Here is a 16,051-nt window from a genome sequence, read left to right as displayed (position 1 = left end):
ATGTGTGCCTGTATGTATGTGTGCATGTATGTATGCATGTATGCATGTATGTGTGCATGTATGTATGTGTGCATGTATGTGTGCCTGTATGTATGTGTGCATGTATGTATGTGTGCATGTATGTATGCATGTATGTATGCATGTATGTATGTATGTATGTATGTGTGCATGTATGTATGCATGTATGTGTATGTGCATGTATGTATGTGTGCATGTATGTGTGCCTGTATGCATGTGTGCATGCATGTATGTATGTGTGCATGTATGTGTGCCTGTATGTATGTGTGCATGTATGTATGCATGTATGTATGTGTGCATGTATGTGTGCCTGAATGTATGTGTGCATGTATGTATGCATGTATGTGTGCATGTATGTGTGCATGTATGTGTGCCTGCATGTATGTGTGCATGTATGTGTGCCTGCATGTATGTGTGCATGTATGTATGTATGCATGTATGTATGTATGTGTGCATGTATGTATGTGTGCATGTATGTATGCCTGTATGCATATATGAATGTATGCCTCCAGGTGTGCACGTATACCATTATGCACCTTTGCATACACGCAGCTCTGTATGTACGTAAGTATGCACGAATGTATAGGGTTATGCATCCATTTATGCAAGCCTGTGTATGTGCATGCCTGTATGTGCCTAAATATGCATGCATGCATGTACACCTGCATGCACCCAAGTGTGCATGCAAGCATGCTTCCCATTGGCCATAGGATAGGTTCCTGCTGAGTTTCTGGGCCCAGCTGCAAGAGAACCATTAGATGTGTTTGCATTATCAATGATTTACCATCCGTGCACTTAGAGAACGCTTTCCACGCAAGAGATAGCTCAGTGTATTAAAGCACATGCGTGTCATATGGCTGCATGTCCTCAATGGATGGGCACGGCCTCCACCTCCTGCAAGCAGCCTGCGGACCTGCCGGTCTCAGGCTGCGCCTCCAACTCTGTCTCTGTCTCTCCATTTCATTGTCTCCATATTTCTCTCTGTGTACATCGTGTCTTTCTATTTGTCTATGTCTCTTTGTCTGTGGCTGTCTCGCTGTGACGCTGTCCCTTTGTCTCTCACCCTCCGTATGTATTTCTGACTCTCTTTGTGTCCGTGTGTCTGTGTCTGTTTCTCTCCGTGTTTCTATGTCTCTCTCTGTCCGTTCCTCTCTCTCTCTGTTTCCGTATGTCTATCTCTCTGACCTTGTCTGTTGCTTTGTTTTTCTGTCTCTCTTTCTGTATGTCTGTGTTCTTGTCCGTGTCACTGTCTTTCTCTCTCTCTCTGACTCTCTCTGTTTCTAGCTGTCTCTGGGTGTCTGTCGCTCTGTTTTTCTGTCTCTCTTTCTGTATGTCTGTGTTCCGGTCTGTGTCGTTGTCGGTCTGTCTCTCTATCTCTCTCTCCGTTTCTATGTTTCTAGCTGTCTCAGGGTGTCTGTCTCTCTGTTTGCCTCTATGTGTCTTCTGCATCTCTCTGTCTCTATGTGTCTGTCTCTATGTTTCTTTATTTTTTATTTATGTGCAAAAGTAAAACAAATTTCAACTTTACACTAAGCAATTCTAATCAAATCAATTTATATAAATATTACATAAGAGGGAAACACATTCCCACATCTTTAAAGATTTACCAGCATCTATATTCCAACCATTTATATACAGTCTGTCTGTCTGCCTCTCTCTAGCGCGACGTCTCACTAGCTCTCTGTCCACCTCTGCCTCTCTTTCTCGCCATCTGTCACTTTGCTTGTCTTTCCATCTGTCCGTCTCTTTGTCTGTCTCTGCGTCTCTCTAGCGCGACGTCTCACTAGCTCTCTGTCTAGCTCTGCCTCTCTTTCTCGCCACCTGTCACTTTGCTTGTCTTTCTATCTGTCCGCCTCTTTGTCTGTCTGTCTCTGCGTCTCTCTAGCTCCACGTCTCTTTGTCTGTCTGTCTAGCTCTGCCTCTCTTTCTCGCCATCTGTCACTTTGCTTGTCTTTCTATCTGTCAGCCTCTTTGTCTGCCTGTCTCTGCGTCTCTTTCTCGCCATCTATCACTTTGCTTGTCTTTCCATCTGTCCGTCTCTTTGTCTGTCTGTCTCTGCGTCTCTCTAGCTCCACGTCTCACTAGCTCTCTGTCTAGCTCTGCCTCTCTTTCTCGCCACCTGTCACTTTGCTTGTCTTTCTATCTGTCCGCCTCTTTGTCTGTCTGTCTCTGCGTCTCTCTAGCTCCACGTCTCTTTGTCTGTCTGTCTAGCTCTGCCTCTCTTTCTCGCCATCTGTCACTTTGCTTGTCTTTCTATCTGTCCGTCTCTTTGTCTGTCTGTCTCTGCGTCTCTCTAGCTCTACGTCTCACTAGCTCTCTGTCTAGCTCTGCCTCTCTTTCTCGCCACCTGTCACTTTGCTTGTCTTTCAATCTGTCCGTCTCTTTGTCTGTCTGTCTCTGCCTCTCTTTCTCACCATCTATCACTTTGCTTGTCTTTCCATCTGTCCGTCTCTTTGTCTGTCTGTCTCTACGTCTCTGTGCGCGTTGCTGCCCCTAGTCGACAGGAGTGCACCTGGCATGGATGAGTTCCATAGCAGGTCTGGCTCTTGCTGAGTTGCTAACCTTAGCCTGTTTACTGGGTCCTCCCATCACTTCCACTCAGTGTCTCTCTGAACGCAATGGGAATTGGTCTGAGAACTGGGCAGCTGCTCCGAGTAGAGGAACGCAGTCGCTGTGAGTCAACTGCCAGCTCCGCTCACTGATTATGCGCTGGTTGCCCCTCAGGGAACACGCACTCGTTCAGGCAATCAAGCGGAGGACACAGTTTCATTGCAGGGCTGAATATCAGGTCTGGCTTGAGAAGACAAGCGAGGCGCCCCTAACAGAGTCCAGAGGATTTGCTCAAAGCCCTACAGCACAGCCTGGTTGCTCATTATGTAGCTCTCCAGATGTTTTGGACTAGAACTCCCATGATCCTTCACCCTTGACTATTGCGACTCCGGCTGAACTGTAGGTTGCAGACTCATGGTGTAGGTGAATTGAATTCATTTCAGCTTTATTCCGGATTTTAAAAAATCATTCATCCATGAAAGCAAACAGATAAAGAGAATGGCAAAGGAAAAATAAAATCTCTTTAGCCAATCACAATTTTAGATCGAATTTTAAAAGTATTAATCAGAAATATTTCAACAGCAAAACACACTGACGCATCCTTAAGCACCTGAACAGGGTTATGTTGCCTAAAGTGGACTTGCTTAAAAACAGCTCACATTGTTCTATGCCTCCAAAAATTGTGCAAGGAACAAAAACAGACTAAGTTCAATGGTTTGCATTCCCTTTCCAGATTACAATGACAATTTTAATTGGGGTTCGACACTTCAATTTTGCTGTTGTGGTGTTTCTTGTTAAGAGGGTAAACCTGAATTGTGTCAACAGAGAATTTGAACAAAGGGTTTTAGTGCAAATGCAGTCGTGCTCTGTGCCAGGAGCTGTTTGAGATGGAAAAAGGAGTCGGAGCGATAGTTTTACTCGGTCACTCGGCTCCCATTGCGACTTGTGGCGATATATATAGTGCTGCTTCAACAAATGCATGGATTTAGAACCTTAAGCCCCTCGGGCGACACCCATGAGCTTAGGCCAATCTTATTAAGATGGGTTTATACGTTTCAATCAATCATCACGGCTCCCAACACAACTAAGAACTCATTGAGAAAACACCTGGTAAATGAGGCTGCAGGATTGGTCCATCGCGATGGGTCATCAGTTATAGTAGCCATTCCCAGGTCTGCGTGGTAGGAAAACGTTATATGGGAAGAGGGCGATTTCAGCGGTCTCCTCAGAAATGTTTTCTGGGCCAGAGCCAACTGTTGGGGCCTTAAGAGAACTCCACACACCTGCACCAGAAGCAGCCATTTCAACAGACCTCACCCAATAGGCTGAGAGGATGAAGGCCAGTGTGTTTTGGCCCAATGAAAAAGCAATGCATTCTCTGGACCTCGCCCATCAAAGAGCGGGTTGGCTTTCTTCTATGGCCCAGCAGCATTGTCTTTCATCCAGATATTTTAACTGACAGGCCCCTATCATCCATGAATGTGGTTTAACAATCAATTAATGCCCGCAGGACTAAGGGAGCAGGGGTTAAAAAATTAATAATTATTTATAACATAAACCTTGAGTATAAGTGTTACTTGGATACTTGTATTTGTTTTCATCGTTACAGCTCACATGTACCCTTCTTAAGATAAGCCTGGCTGCTCAGCCACCCTACCAACCTGTGTAGTACAGACCTATACCAAAAGGTGGGTTCCCTAATACCAAGAGGACAAAGGTCGTGTAGTCTCCCACATGGTTACTACATCAATTCTTGCCTAACACTCCCAGTAGGACACGTACTTGCTATTGGAAGCAAATTGAGGTGTAGGTGACTGGCTTTCGCAAGTGGGCCCACTCAACTCACCTTATAGTGCTGCACGGTGTTAACGCGCTTCCAGCTGCCTTGGACAATCGAGGTGAGATCTTCGTCAGAGAGGATGAGATGGCCTGCCAGCCCTGACCTCCACTCTAAAAACAAGAATGCATTAGAAAAAAAGGGTAAGAACACGACCACCCACAGCTCAACAGCTACACATTGTGATTCTGTACACATCAAACATAGGTTGTGGTGGTCAATTCTGGGGTAGGAAAAGGTCAAAGCTGAATTGGCAGGTAGTGAGTGGGAGGGCACCTCTCTCCAGAGGCAACCACTGTCTCCACTGCCATACAACAACACACAATTGCAGTCTTTGAACGCTTGAAGCAGAACTAATAGGAATTCAATGACTTCTTGTTTGATCACCCCAATAAAGAAAGAATTGACTGGCCGAGATTGAAACATGAGACCCGCAACCCTAACCTTCATCTCAGAAGACCCCAAAACCCATGCCCACAGCCACCTCAGCCACAGACTATAACTACATTTCCAGTAGCCCCTCGAGAAGTCGTGAGAAGGTCAGAGGACCCTGGCAGTGAGTAGAGGTGCATAAAAAGTGCCATATGACAGTGGCTGTAGGACCCCATCTTCTATGTGGCGAGCGCCCCACCCTGTCACTGCAGCGCTGAGCAGTGCAGGCACGCAGGGAGCCTAGACATGGGGGCTTGGTGACATGACGTGCAGAGGCACAGGGAGCCCAAGCAGAAGTGGTGGTCTCAAGGAAGGGCTGAGCCCCACTTGTGTAAGTGATGGCGAGGACCAGGTGGCGGGCTACAGACTTCCACAAATGGCTGGACTGGAGAACAGGAAAGCAGAGAGGCTCGCCTGGCCCATCTATTCTGCAGATTGCCTGATCACTGAACAGTGAACAGTGTAGACCCTGCTGCGTCACCAGCTGTGTCTTTGTTCTCATACTAGGTTTATTTCCGTCCGTCTGTTCCGGCATTGGGAACTACTTTCCAGATTTAAAGAAGCTGGATTTTTACACTGGTCGTCGGAACGGACCAGACGATTAGAAAGCGTCAGGGGGGGATCCGATTTGACTGGATTGTTCGGGATAGGAGTGCAGAGCACTCAACTTCCCGTTGAATAGAAAGTATCACCCTCGCCCAAGAAGTAGAGAACAACTAGCTGCCAGATAAAAGTGGGGGGTTGGGGTCCTAGAACCCGTGAGAAGGATGGTATAGCCAGTGCCGATTTAGTATACAATGCACAGCCACCACCGGGATGATCAGGACAGCGGAGGAATTGGGCCGGAATGAGAAGGAGCGGTGTTCTGGCAAAAACGGTCATGCCAGAGCACAGCAGCGTGTAGACAGGAGGCCCACCCCTCCCCAAGTTGAGGAAGTTCTCTGCCCCCAACTCCTATAAGTCTCCTGAATGCTGTATCTACGACTCAGGGGCAACATATCACACCACTCAGCATCACACACAGAGACACAGTGCTGATACACAATGACGTCACACCCCAAGCTCAAACAAGGAAACCGTTCAAAGCTGTTTATACGTCTTGTGGTTTTCACACAATGTACTGTCAGGGTGACTATTTTGATAGAGGAATTGAGGACCGGTCCATACCAAGTGTGCATTGCACGGTCAGAAGAAATTAATGTTTGAATTACTAGCACAGACATGTTTGATAAATTGGTGGTCAGTCTTATGTTCCCAAAATGCACTTTGTTTTTTATGCAAAGCAGCCAGCATCCTATATTCAGAGACCACACATCCTTCGATATTTAGCTCCGTCCCCAGTCCCGCACACCCCACTGACAATCTGGCCCCAGTCCCGCCTACACCTCAGAACACCCCACCCCACGTGTGAAGGGAAGGTGGGGGAAGAGGGGGAGTTCCTCAGTACATTTTTTCCATGTCCAACACTGAAGCAGGGGGGCACATGTTTACTCTTTATGATAAGTGAACACCTTACTCCATTACTAGAGAAGTGAATTCCTAACTGCAATTATATGTGAGGAATACGTGGATCACCATTTCAACCACCAATTCCTGTTATGGATTGACTCCTAAACTCACTTTTAATAATACTTTTGGATCTTGACAGCTATGAAATGGTGAGATGCCATGTCTTATACAGTGCTGCCATCTAGTGTTCTAACCTAGAATTCGCTTCCATTTAATCAGAAATAAACTTTCCTGGAATAAAAGCGGCTTCTAGTTTGAGATCGCCTATTGAGACACACACTCGCATGTTCTAAACCAGCAAGTGCTTGTGGCCTGATTTTATTTTTTCCGGCAATAATTTAAAAAAACATAGAAAATGGGCCTCTACCTGGGCGTGTCTGTAACGAGATGTGAGATGGAGGTTAATGCGCCTAGGACAATACTCCCTTTTCAATTACACGTTTTTCTGCACTTTTCTGCACTTGCACTTTCTGAATACTCAAGGCATAGTAGGTTCGTCCCTTCTAACTTTCTGCATCCCCTCTCCCGCTGCTCTTAAATATTGTGTCTTTAATGTGTTCCCACCCTTGCTCCCTCCCTGCCATGTGGCGCTTTGAAACAGTATGTTCTTATTGTATAAGTGCCTAAGAAGCAAACAAATAAATACATAATTCAGCCTCGCACAACATCCCTTTTCAGTAGGCGCTATCTTTTGATTTTCTTTTTTTAAATGTTTTCTGATTCGGTCATGATGGAAAAACACGATGAGGAGAAACAAAACCCATACAACTACTCCAGAACTACAATGCGAAAAAACGACGTGGACAAACGCCTTGCTCTTTTTTTTTTTGCGTGATGCTCCCAGTTTCATTCAGCCAATAATCAGATTAGCGAAGTATGTGGGTGCAGCAAGGGAGGGATGTTTTAGAAGAACGACATGAAGTATTACAGATTTTGAGGTTCCGTGCTCTCTGTGAATTTTGGAAATGCAGAAACTCTCTCTACATTATTCGGAATGTTTTCCTAGATTCCCAGAAATGAGGAGAACATTGTCTGCAATCAGAACTTGGGGAGATTCTAACTGAGCAAAACGAAACAGGCACTAGGGGAAACATTGGGGTGTTTCCGCCACGCGGCGTGGGGAAGGACTGGAGGCATTGTACTTTGTAGCAGACATGGAAAGAGGATTGTGGGTATTGACTTTATTTTCTATAGGCTTGCCTGGCAGGGGACAGCGCCTCGCCTATTCAACCTTCATGGTGGCACTGCCCCTCGCCAGCTGGGGGTGCAGCATCACCATTAAGGCTGAAAGGGTGAGGCCGCTGGAAGCTGAGGCCTTTTTTCCTAAAGACTGAAACTCCTGCAAAATTTGCGTGAGCTTCAGGATTTAGAAAACAAAGCCTCTGCTTTCAGCGGCCTCGCGTTACTCTCCATAATGGTGGCCCGGGCCCACGGGCATCTCTTGCTTGAAGGGGTGCCTTGCGGCACCACCATTATGGATGAAAGGCATTTTTTTCTGAAGACTGAAGCTCTCGCACACGAGCAAGAGGTTCAGGCTTTAGAAAAAAAGCCTTGTCGTGTAGTGGCCGGGGCTGCAGATGAGTTTAGTGATCCCCGGCAGGGCCCTGGCTCAAAATGAGATTTCGGAGCTTGCCGCAGTTCAATCCCGGCTGGCTCCAGCCCACTTAAAGTCCTGCCAACACCCACAGTTCCTTCCACCTCCCTCACCAAATGATTTCATTGCTGAGACCCCTCCCTTGAACAGCTCTCCCTCACAAAGACACACCTCAAAGCTGAGCATGGGCACATACACATTGCAGATATAAGCCCTGGAGCCCATAAGGACTGCGACAAGTGAGTGTCCATCGCCAAAGCATTTTTAAAATCGGACAAACCAACAGACTGGAAAGAAGGGTGTGCCAGAGGCTTGGAGCAGAGAGAGGAAATGAAGCCCCATTCCCCATTGTAAGGCATTCAGGGCTCATGATTTAAAGATTTTGAAGAGTGTTATTTGGAAGGCAGGCAGTGCTTTAAGTGGGGTAAGAAATTGAGAGGGGGGCCCTTATTTGGGGGCGTGGCTTCAATGGTGGGCGTGGCCCGAAAAGTGCACAAACCATAATAAAGTGCGCAAACAAATATATAAATGCATGTAAGCATTTATATATTTATGTGCGTACCTCACTATGGTTTGTGTACTATGCAAGCCAACTTTTATAAACATAGAAATATGTTACATATTTCTATGTTTATAAAAGTTGGCTTGCATAGCACACAATTCCAGCCTTCTTTTATAAAGCTTTGCCAACGGATAAAGATGCCTCTGGCTTAATGATCTGTGCTCTGCGTTGCAGAGCAGATTAGATCACCATGCCTGAGGCGTCTATGACCCTCTGCGAACCCTGGGCCCCCAGGTTCGCTGAGGGTCAGTGACCTGCGGAAGGGAAACAAAGGGACTATAACTTCATCTAGTGACCCCTCATGTGAGGGGTCACTAGATGAAGTTATAGTGATTGACAGAAGTGCCAGCCAGCCATAGGGTTGATGAAACTGCAACTTCCAGTTTAAACGATGCTGTGGCTGGCTGGCACTTCTGTCAGTCACACAGCTGCCTGACTTTAAAATGGCAGGCACATCTCTCGTCGTGGCTACGGCCGGGGTGGGATAATGTGTCCCGCCATAGCATGTTGGGACCGGGGGGAGCCCCGGCTCAGCTCCACCTTTTGGAGACCGCCGGGGCTCGCCCCCGGCCCACTTAAAGCACTGAAGCCAGGGCTTGCATGCACTCAGGAGCCGGTGTAAGGTGGAACATGCATGTACTTGTAGGCTGGCAGAAGGTGGGTCTTGCACGAACTCAGCGACCAGTGGAAGGCGGGACTTGCATGCACTTGGAGGCCGGCAGAAAGAGCGACTTCAAAGCACTTAGGGATCGGTGAAGGTATGATGTGCACTTGGAAGCCGATGGCCGGCGGCACTTGCATGCAATTGCAGGCCGGAAGAAGGTGCGTCTTCCACGCACTGGGGGGCCGGGCAGTAGAAGGCGGGACTTGCACGCACTCGAGAGCTGGCGGAAGGCAGGATCTGCAAGCACTCGGGGGCCAGCGGAAGGTGGGACTTGGAAACACTCAGTAGCTGGTGAAAGGCAGGACTGCCGCGTGGGGAATTTCATGAGGCCGACTGTGGCAGAAGGTGTGTGCCCACCTCATTTGCATATGTTTTGACATAACTGAAAGTGTCATTGATCATTGATAGTCGAGGCCATCATGGGAAGTGTGCAATATATGAATAGACACTGAGATGTCTATGCTGCAGTCACAGCACTGCACCTAATCATGACTGAGGTTCTTTTTTAATAGCCCACCCTTTGTAAAGACTTACCTTTTAGGGATGCAGTTAAGGCACAATGAGACAGAATGAGTTGCCCAGGATCACACACTTCAATTAAATAGCGAAGCCAGGGCTGGAACCCTGTCTGAATTTGGCATTTGACCACTTATATCTTGTCAGCCCTGGTTGGTACACATGCACATTAATAGTTGGCTTAGAAGAGCCAAAAATATTTGTTTAGAGAAATCTGTTGAAATATAAACAAACCATACACTACACCAAACAGACAGCTGTACCAATCCTTCTGCATGCATGTAAACCAAGCGTGTGATCCAGTCAGGAGTGGGAAATGTGAGTGGTCGGAAATAAAAGCCAAACCCAAAGTTGTCATGTTTTTCGTTAAAGACTTATTAACAAACAGGTGGGGAAAATGGCTCTCTGACACTGGTCTAAGAGGAATTTCCCTACTTAAAACCAAAAACTAAGGATCTGCCTTTGTCAGAAAGTCAGAAATCAAATCTGTGTTGTGTCTAATAGTCCTATCCTGAAGCTCACACAACAAACACAATAATAAAGTGAGAAGGGAAAGGTCTTTAACCTGATATTTGCAAAAGGTGTTCATAAAGAAAAATAGAACAGCACCAACATAACCATTCTCCAGGGTAACAGAACCTTGGTTCCAGAGGGTGGTCCCCATCCTCTGGATTATTCAATGGCATGGACATTTCTTTGTCAAACAGCTCTATTTGTCTTTTCTTGGCCCACAACAATCCTGTTAGGTGCAAAGCTGCTTAGTCTTGACATTTCTTCTTCAAAAAAACTCCTTCTTAGCACAAAGTTCCTCAAGTATAACAAGCCTTGGTTCCAGAGGTTTACTCCCTTCTTCGGGATTCTTCTCCAACATCAATGACTCTTGGTCTGACACGGGATTCTTCTCCAACATCAATGACTCTTGGTCTGACACGGGATTCTTCTCCAACATCAATGACTCTTGGTCTGACACGGGATTCTTCTCCAAAATCAATGACTCTTGGTCTGACAGTACTTTGCTCACCAAACATGGCTTTTTCTTGGGACTGCCTATAGATTTTACCACTGCCTGGTATACTCCCCTACCAGGACTCTTTACGCACTGGTGACTGCCTGGTATACTTTCTTTCCAGGACTTTTTGTACTTCTTATAATTTCCTGGTATACTCTGGTGCGATTATATCTTATATTCATAATCAACAGTTCCTCTTTTACTTCCACAATCTTTATTCAACAAACACATTCCTTTCCTGGGACGACTTGTAGGATTGTGATTGGCTGGTATACTCTCCTGCCAGGACTTCTCATGTACGCGTAGCTGCCTGGTTTACTCACCTACCAGGACTTCTTACTTCCATGCCTATATAACAGTTTCTCTTTACAGCCAAAATGAATATATCTTCCTTGGTTCGATATGTCTAGTAATTTCAATGTTCAATTTAAGTTTTCCCCATATCTGCATTCCATGAACTCATATTGTTTGGCGTCGTGTTTGCACTCTGTCTTTTTGACTCACCCACTATCTTCTTATTGTTTCAGTCTCTGCAGCTTTACAATGTTCAAACTGTGTTTGGCACATTCACATAAAAGCCCTAGGGCCCCCACTTTGCTTGGGCGGACTCACCAGCTCTGTGTGGCGTGTTAGGTCCCGTTTGTGCTTATGTAGCGTAGTTTTGACACCTGTTTTCCACTCTGGACTGCCTTGATGTCTCTTCGGCTTCTCTCGAGGCTCTGCTCCTGCATGCCTGCTTTCCTTCAGGTCCCGCTTGTGCAGCATTACTTTCTCTCTGAGCTGGAAAGCCCCTTGGCTCCACCACACTGGCTCGTTCCTCCAGCTACCACACGCCCCTGAGGGAGATGCAACGTCTTCTCTTGAACAGCTGCTCCCAATAGTCATGTTTCCATTTTTAAACGCACCAGTGCTTTCTGAAAACAACTAGCACGCTTATTGAGCTTGAGGTTCCTTCTGCTCTGCATCATGTCCTTCATCCCCTTCGTCCCAGTACTTAGGTGCTTGTAGGAATTAGAGTCCATTGATGACAACTGATGCATAGTATTTGGAAAATCTGTCTGAATGGTTCCATATGAGAAACAAGTTATATATGAAGGGGAATTTGAACTGAAAAGTTACTTTGAAGCCCAGGGATGGAAGTTTGGCCTACAAGGTGTTGGGAAAAGGTTTCTCTATTTTCCTTACAAATGGGAACAGGTGCATGGCAATAGGCCATTAGGGTATTGGGTATCTAGGGGTCTTTTCCATGAGCAGATGGGGATACCATGTATCATCCAATGAAGGCATGCCATCTCCCCTGTGGAGGTCCCCTCCCATGCGATACTCCCCATATAGCCTCCCCAAGAGTCAGGATCAGGGAGCGGCTGCCGTCCCCTGGCCCCATGGGAGGAGGTCACCGCCGGGGCATCCGTGCTGACTCCACTGGATTCATCACAGAAAGTAATGTGAGCCTCGGAAATTGCCTGAGTTTTATATCTGTGCTTCTAGGACTTTCAGGCTTTAAAGATCTTCCTAGGGAGTTAATATCTGCAGGGAGGCGTTCCTGCGCAGTACCCATGTGTTCTCTTGCTGGTGCCCCGGGGGAAATGCGACCGTGTGACAAAATCACAGCCAAATAGTAAAATGTTTTTAAACTGAAGATAAGTTATTCGTTTCCCTCTACATATCCAAAGGGTATCATTTACTCTTCAAACTCCAGTCCTAGATAACTTTGCACACGTTTTTGATTTTGGAGCCCTGTAGGTGGAGTGACAAAGTCTCCTGGAGGACCTTTGGGAGAAGGCTTCAGAAAATGCCCTGCCATCATCTACGTGGAGCGAAAAGTAGCACCCTTATCACTGAAATGCACAGCTCCAAAAGTAGAAAAGAACGCCAAGTGCACTGTTGTACTGTGATGCCTGTGCTCTAGAAGGTGGTGCATTTACGTTAATCCATGCATGCAGAAATGCACCAAGAGGGGAGATACGTATCATGCGAAAAATCCTATAGTCCAGCGTAATCGACAATCCGTTGACACTGTATAGCCTCAGAATAATATCAAGTCAAGCACTTGGTGTGGATCGATCCATTCAGAAACAATCTCGCTCCAGGACCATCTCTGCATTCACTATGAAGGGAGAAAAAGGCAAACATCTCCATGACTTACCGAGGTCCAAGGTGTCCGGGTCGGGTCGGTTACAATACGGGGTCCCTTTATAGACCTGATCCAGGATCTTCTCTTTCACCTGGGTGATCGTGTCACAGTCCAGTACCTTGACGGGCACACCCTGGGCGTCTTCTCCTCCCAGCCCCCCACCGCCTCCACCACCTTGCGTTACAGCATTAAGTGTCTAAGGGATCAAGAAATTCAAAGAGGTTAGCGCAGGTCACAGAGGCAGCCTATTATTCACTCACTCTTCTGGTAGAAGTAATGACCATCATAAGTCATACATAATTTGAACTTTCAACAAAGACCTATTGTTTTTAAGTATCCAAATAAATATCAGCAGTGGGTCTCCTGCTCGACCCCAACTGCTAGTTGCTGCAAATGCTCGCCCTTATGTGGTCGCCAGTTTGAACTGGTAGACCATTTGAACAGGACAACCCATTCCACTGATCAACCAATCATGGACCAGCAGGTACCCAATCTACAATGTAAGGAGAGGGCTGGGCTGAGAGGGTGTGGGGGAATTCATGGTGTGTGTATGCTCATATGGTGTAGGGGTTGGATCGGAGGGGGTGGGGGATGGAGGTAGGGTGGAAAGGCCGAATATGAGAAAATCGGCACAGGTCTAGAGCAGTCTGAAACTAACAATTGCTCAAACACAGTTGGCGTTATTTTCGACATTTTTGTTGGTTTAGACACACATAATGACACATTTTCTATTAGAAAAAACATGCCTTGAGAAATAACAACAAATGCAAAATACACATACATTTATAATCAAACTTGAGCCAGTAAGGCACGAGGGACATCCAAACAATACCCAGCTCAAAGAGGCGAGAAAAAGCAGAGCCATAGAAAAGATCTCCACCACCAACGTGCCAACCAAAAACTGTGCACCAGATGAACAAACTAGTGTAAATTGTGAACATAAACGAAGAGCCAAATCCACAAACCGTGCCAGAAAATACACCTTGGACCACACTTGTTTGTTGACGCAGCACCTATACAGGGGTCTAGGATATCCCATCCACTGTCATCCGCAGCATGAAACACATGTTTTTTCCACAGAACACAGAGCTACCAAACACAAAGCCAACTCGAGTTTCGGCTTACACAGGCCTGATGTAATTCACACATTCGAGCCTTCCTCAGGGCAAAAACAGAGTACGAGGTACACCTGAGCGGGTGCTGTACTCTTCATTAAGTGGAATATTCTTTTTGATTCCTATCACAAGAGAATCTAGAATTATTTATCACAGCCATGCTTCGAGAGCGAGGCTTGGGTCCCCAACTCTATTCATGGGAAATCTCTTTAGGCTGGCTATCAACATAAGTGGTGATAGGGGTGGAGTCTTAGTTCTGACTTGATCACAGACAGCCTTCATTTCAAAAGTAAAGCAGCGAGAGAGGGATCAAGTTCTAAACATGCGTCCGCTCACTCCTGCCGTGGCTTTCTGTGGGGAACTAGAGGAAAGCAGGTGGGGTTGAGGATTGGGGAATGCATGGTGGGGGCATGCTACTAATGTGGGGAGGCCAAAATACCCATCTGACAAAAAATATATTGGATATTTCAAAACTGTAGCAAGGAAGCTGATAAGGAGGGTGATGTTATTGCCTCACTAATTGGACGGAAAACCAGCATACCAATCGGGCACTGAGGAGCAACTAAAACAAGGCAATTAGCAGTTTCTGGTAGACGAAATAGTGTGGGCTTAAAACATTGAGGAATTGGCAGAGTCTACACGGGACAACGCCCTGAATGTTTGTACTTCCTACAATAATCACATACTGGAGACGATTTCTCTCACTCCATCCACTGTTGAAGCAAGGCATATCTGGCATTGAGCTTCTGTGCTGATGAAGGTTGGTTTAACACACGGCTAAAGTTGTAAATCCTGAGATTACCGAGCGAAACACGTGTCGACTATGTGTATACTATCTGTGGTACACACAGATAGACACACCTGTATTCAAGAAAGGGTGGTAGAACCTTGTGTCAGACGTTTTTTGATAGATGGGTGGGTATATTAATGAAATACCATGTATTGACTTAGAAAGATTGTAGGGATGAATGCATGAATGCGTAGGAGCTGTGGGGTAAATGAATGTGAGATTGTCTATATATGTACGAAAACTACGGTGTATTGAAATAAGATCATTTTTGTGATTCATTAATTAAGAGCATATTGGCATCCTCAATCTATCAGTCCATACCTTTATTATTGTGTATTTACCTGGAGGACCTTAGATTATTTCCAGGTACCCTTCATATTTTTGAATGTGCCGTCCCCGTGCTGTATAATGTGCAGTACCCATTTCTCTCAAACCTTAAGATGTTGGAATAACTGTAGTCATTCTCCAAGTAGAGGAATGTGCTGGGCTGGAATCACTGTTGCTTTTAGTGGGTGGTCCCTCACCTTCCTGCCCGGCACCTTGAGGGGTCTCGCCAACATCAAGTTTTCAGGAAAAAGCACTGATTATGTAACTAACTCCCATTAAGTATATCTATATACAAATTGATGTTTGGTGATGATCAGGAAATACGGCATGGATTTGGCTTTTGAGGACCGGACTTGCCTCTTGAATGGCTGTCAATAGGATAGCTTGATGTGGCAGTCTGTCGTTATTGAGGCACTGGCTCTGTGGAATCTGCTTAGACCAGCTGTAAGAAGAATGCGCTTCATGTTGTTTACATGGCTGCTGGCCTTCTTTATTGAAGTCCCCCCATCAGCTTCACTCCACTGGCTCATCAACATGGCTGCCAAACCTAGGATGGTCCATTCCAACTTGCTCGCCCATGTACCACGGGTCCTAACCTTGATCTATAGAGCCAGGAGGATCTTTGGCTGCTAAGTGGATTCAAGGAGACTTTCATGCCTATATTGGAGATCCCTTTTGTTTCCAGATCAATGTAGTGGGATCTCTTCCTTCTGGAAAACAGTAGATAATTTCATGTGTCTCCTCCCATGGGGCGCAACGCAACATAGGTGCCTCTGAACGTACAATGCGTAGCCAATTTGCTCTTGCCCAGACCATCCAGCCACTTACCTTCCTCCTTCAGTGGTGCCCCATCCAGTAGCAAGATTCTCTTGCTGTTGCCACAATCATTGGGTCTGTTACTGGTTGACCCTGGTGTTGCTAGGTCTGGAAACGATCCGGGGCTTTGCTAATGTCGGGACTCGGGGCTAGCTAGCCTTTTGGTTGCAGCCCCTGA

At 46.3% G+C, this 16,051-nt stretch overlaps 1 protein-coding gene across 5 annotated transcripts in view; it reads right to left on the bottom strand.

Annotated features, from left to right (window-relative positions):
* PLXNB1 (plexin B1) overlaps positions 1-16,051 on the bottom strand; it is an 830,120-nt gene that overhangs the window by 50,203 nt on the left and 763,866 nt on the right. For all 5 annotated transcript variants that reach the window (XM_069643229.1, XM_069643227.1, XM_069643226.1 and 2 more), the window contains 2 exons: positions 12,838-13,021; positions 4,415-4,518 (listed from right to left, as the gene is read on the bottom strand). In XM_069643229.1, coding sequence (XP_069499330.1) covers positions 4,415-4,518; positions 12,838-13,021 — 288 coding nt within the window. The remainder of the gene's footprint in view (positions 1-4,414; positions 4,519-12,837; positions 13,022-16,051) is intronic.

The sequence above is a fragment of the Ambystoma mexicanum genome, chromosome 2p (genome assembly GCF_040938575.1).
Source record: "Ambystoma mexicanum isolate Mex_15411 chromosome 2p, UKY_AmexF1_1, whole genome shotgun sequence".
NCBI classification, from domain to species: domain Eukaryota; kingdom Metazoa; phylum Chordata; class Amphibia; order Caudata; family Ambystomatidae; genus Ambystoma; species Ambystoma mexicanum.
The sequence above is the reverse complement of the archived record's forward strand: the minus strand, read 5'-3'. Positions and strand labels throughout refer to the sequence as shown.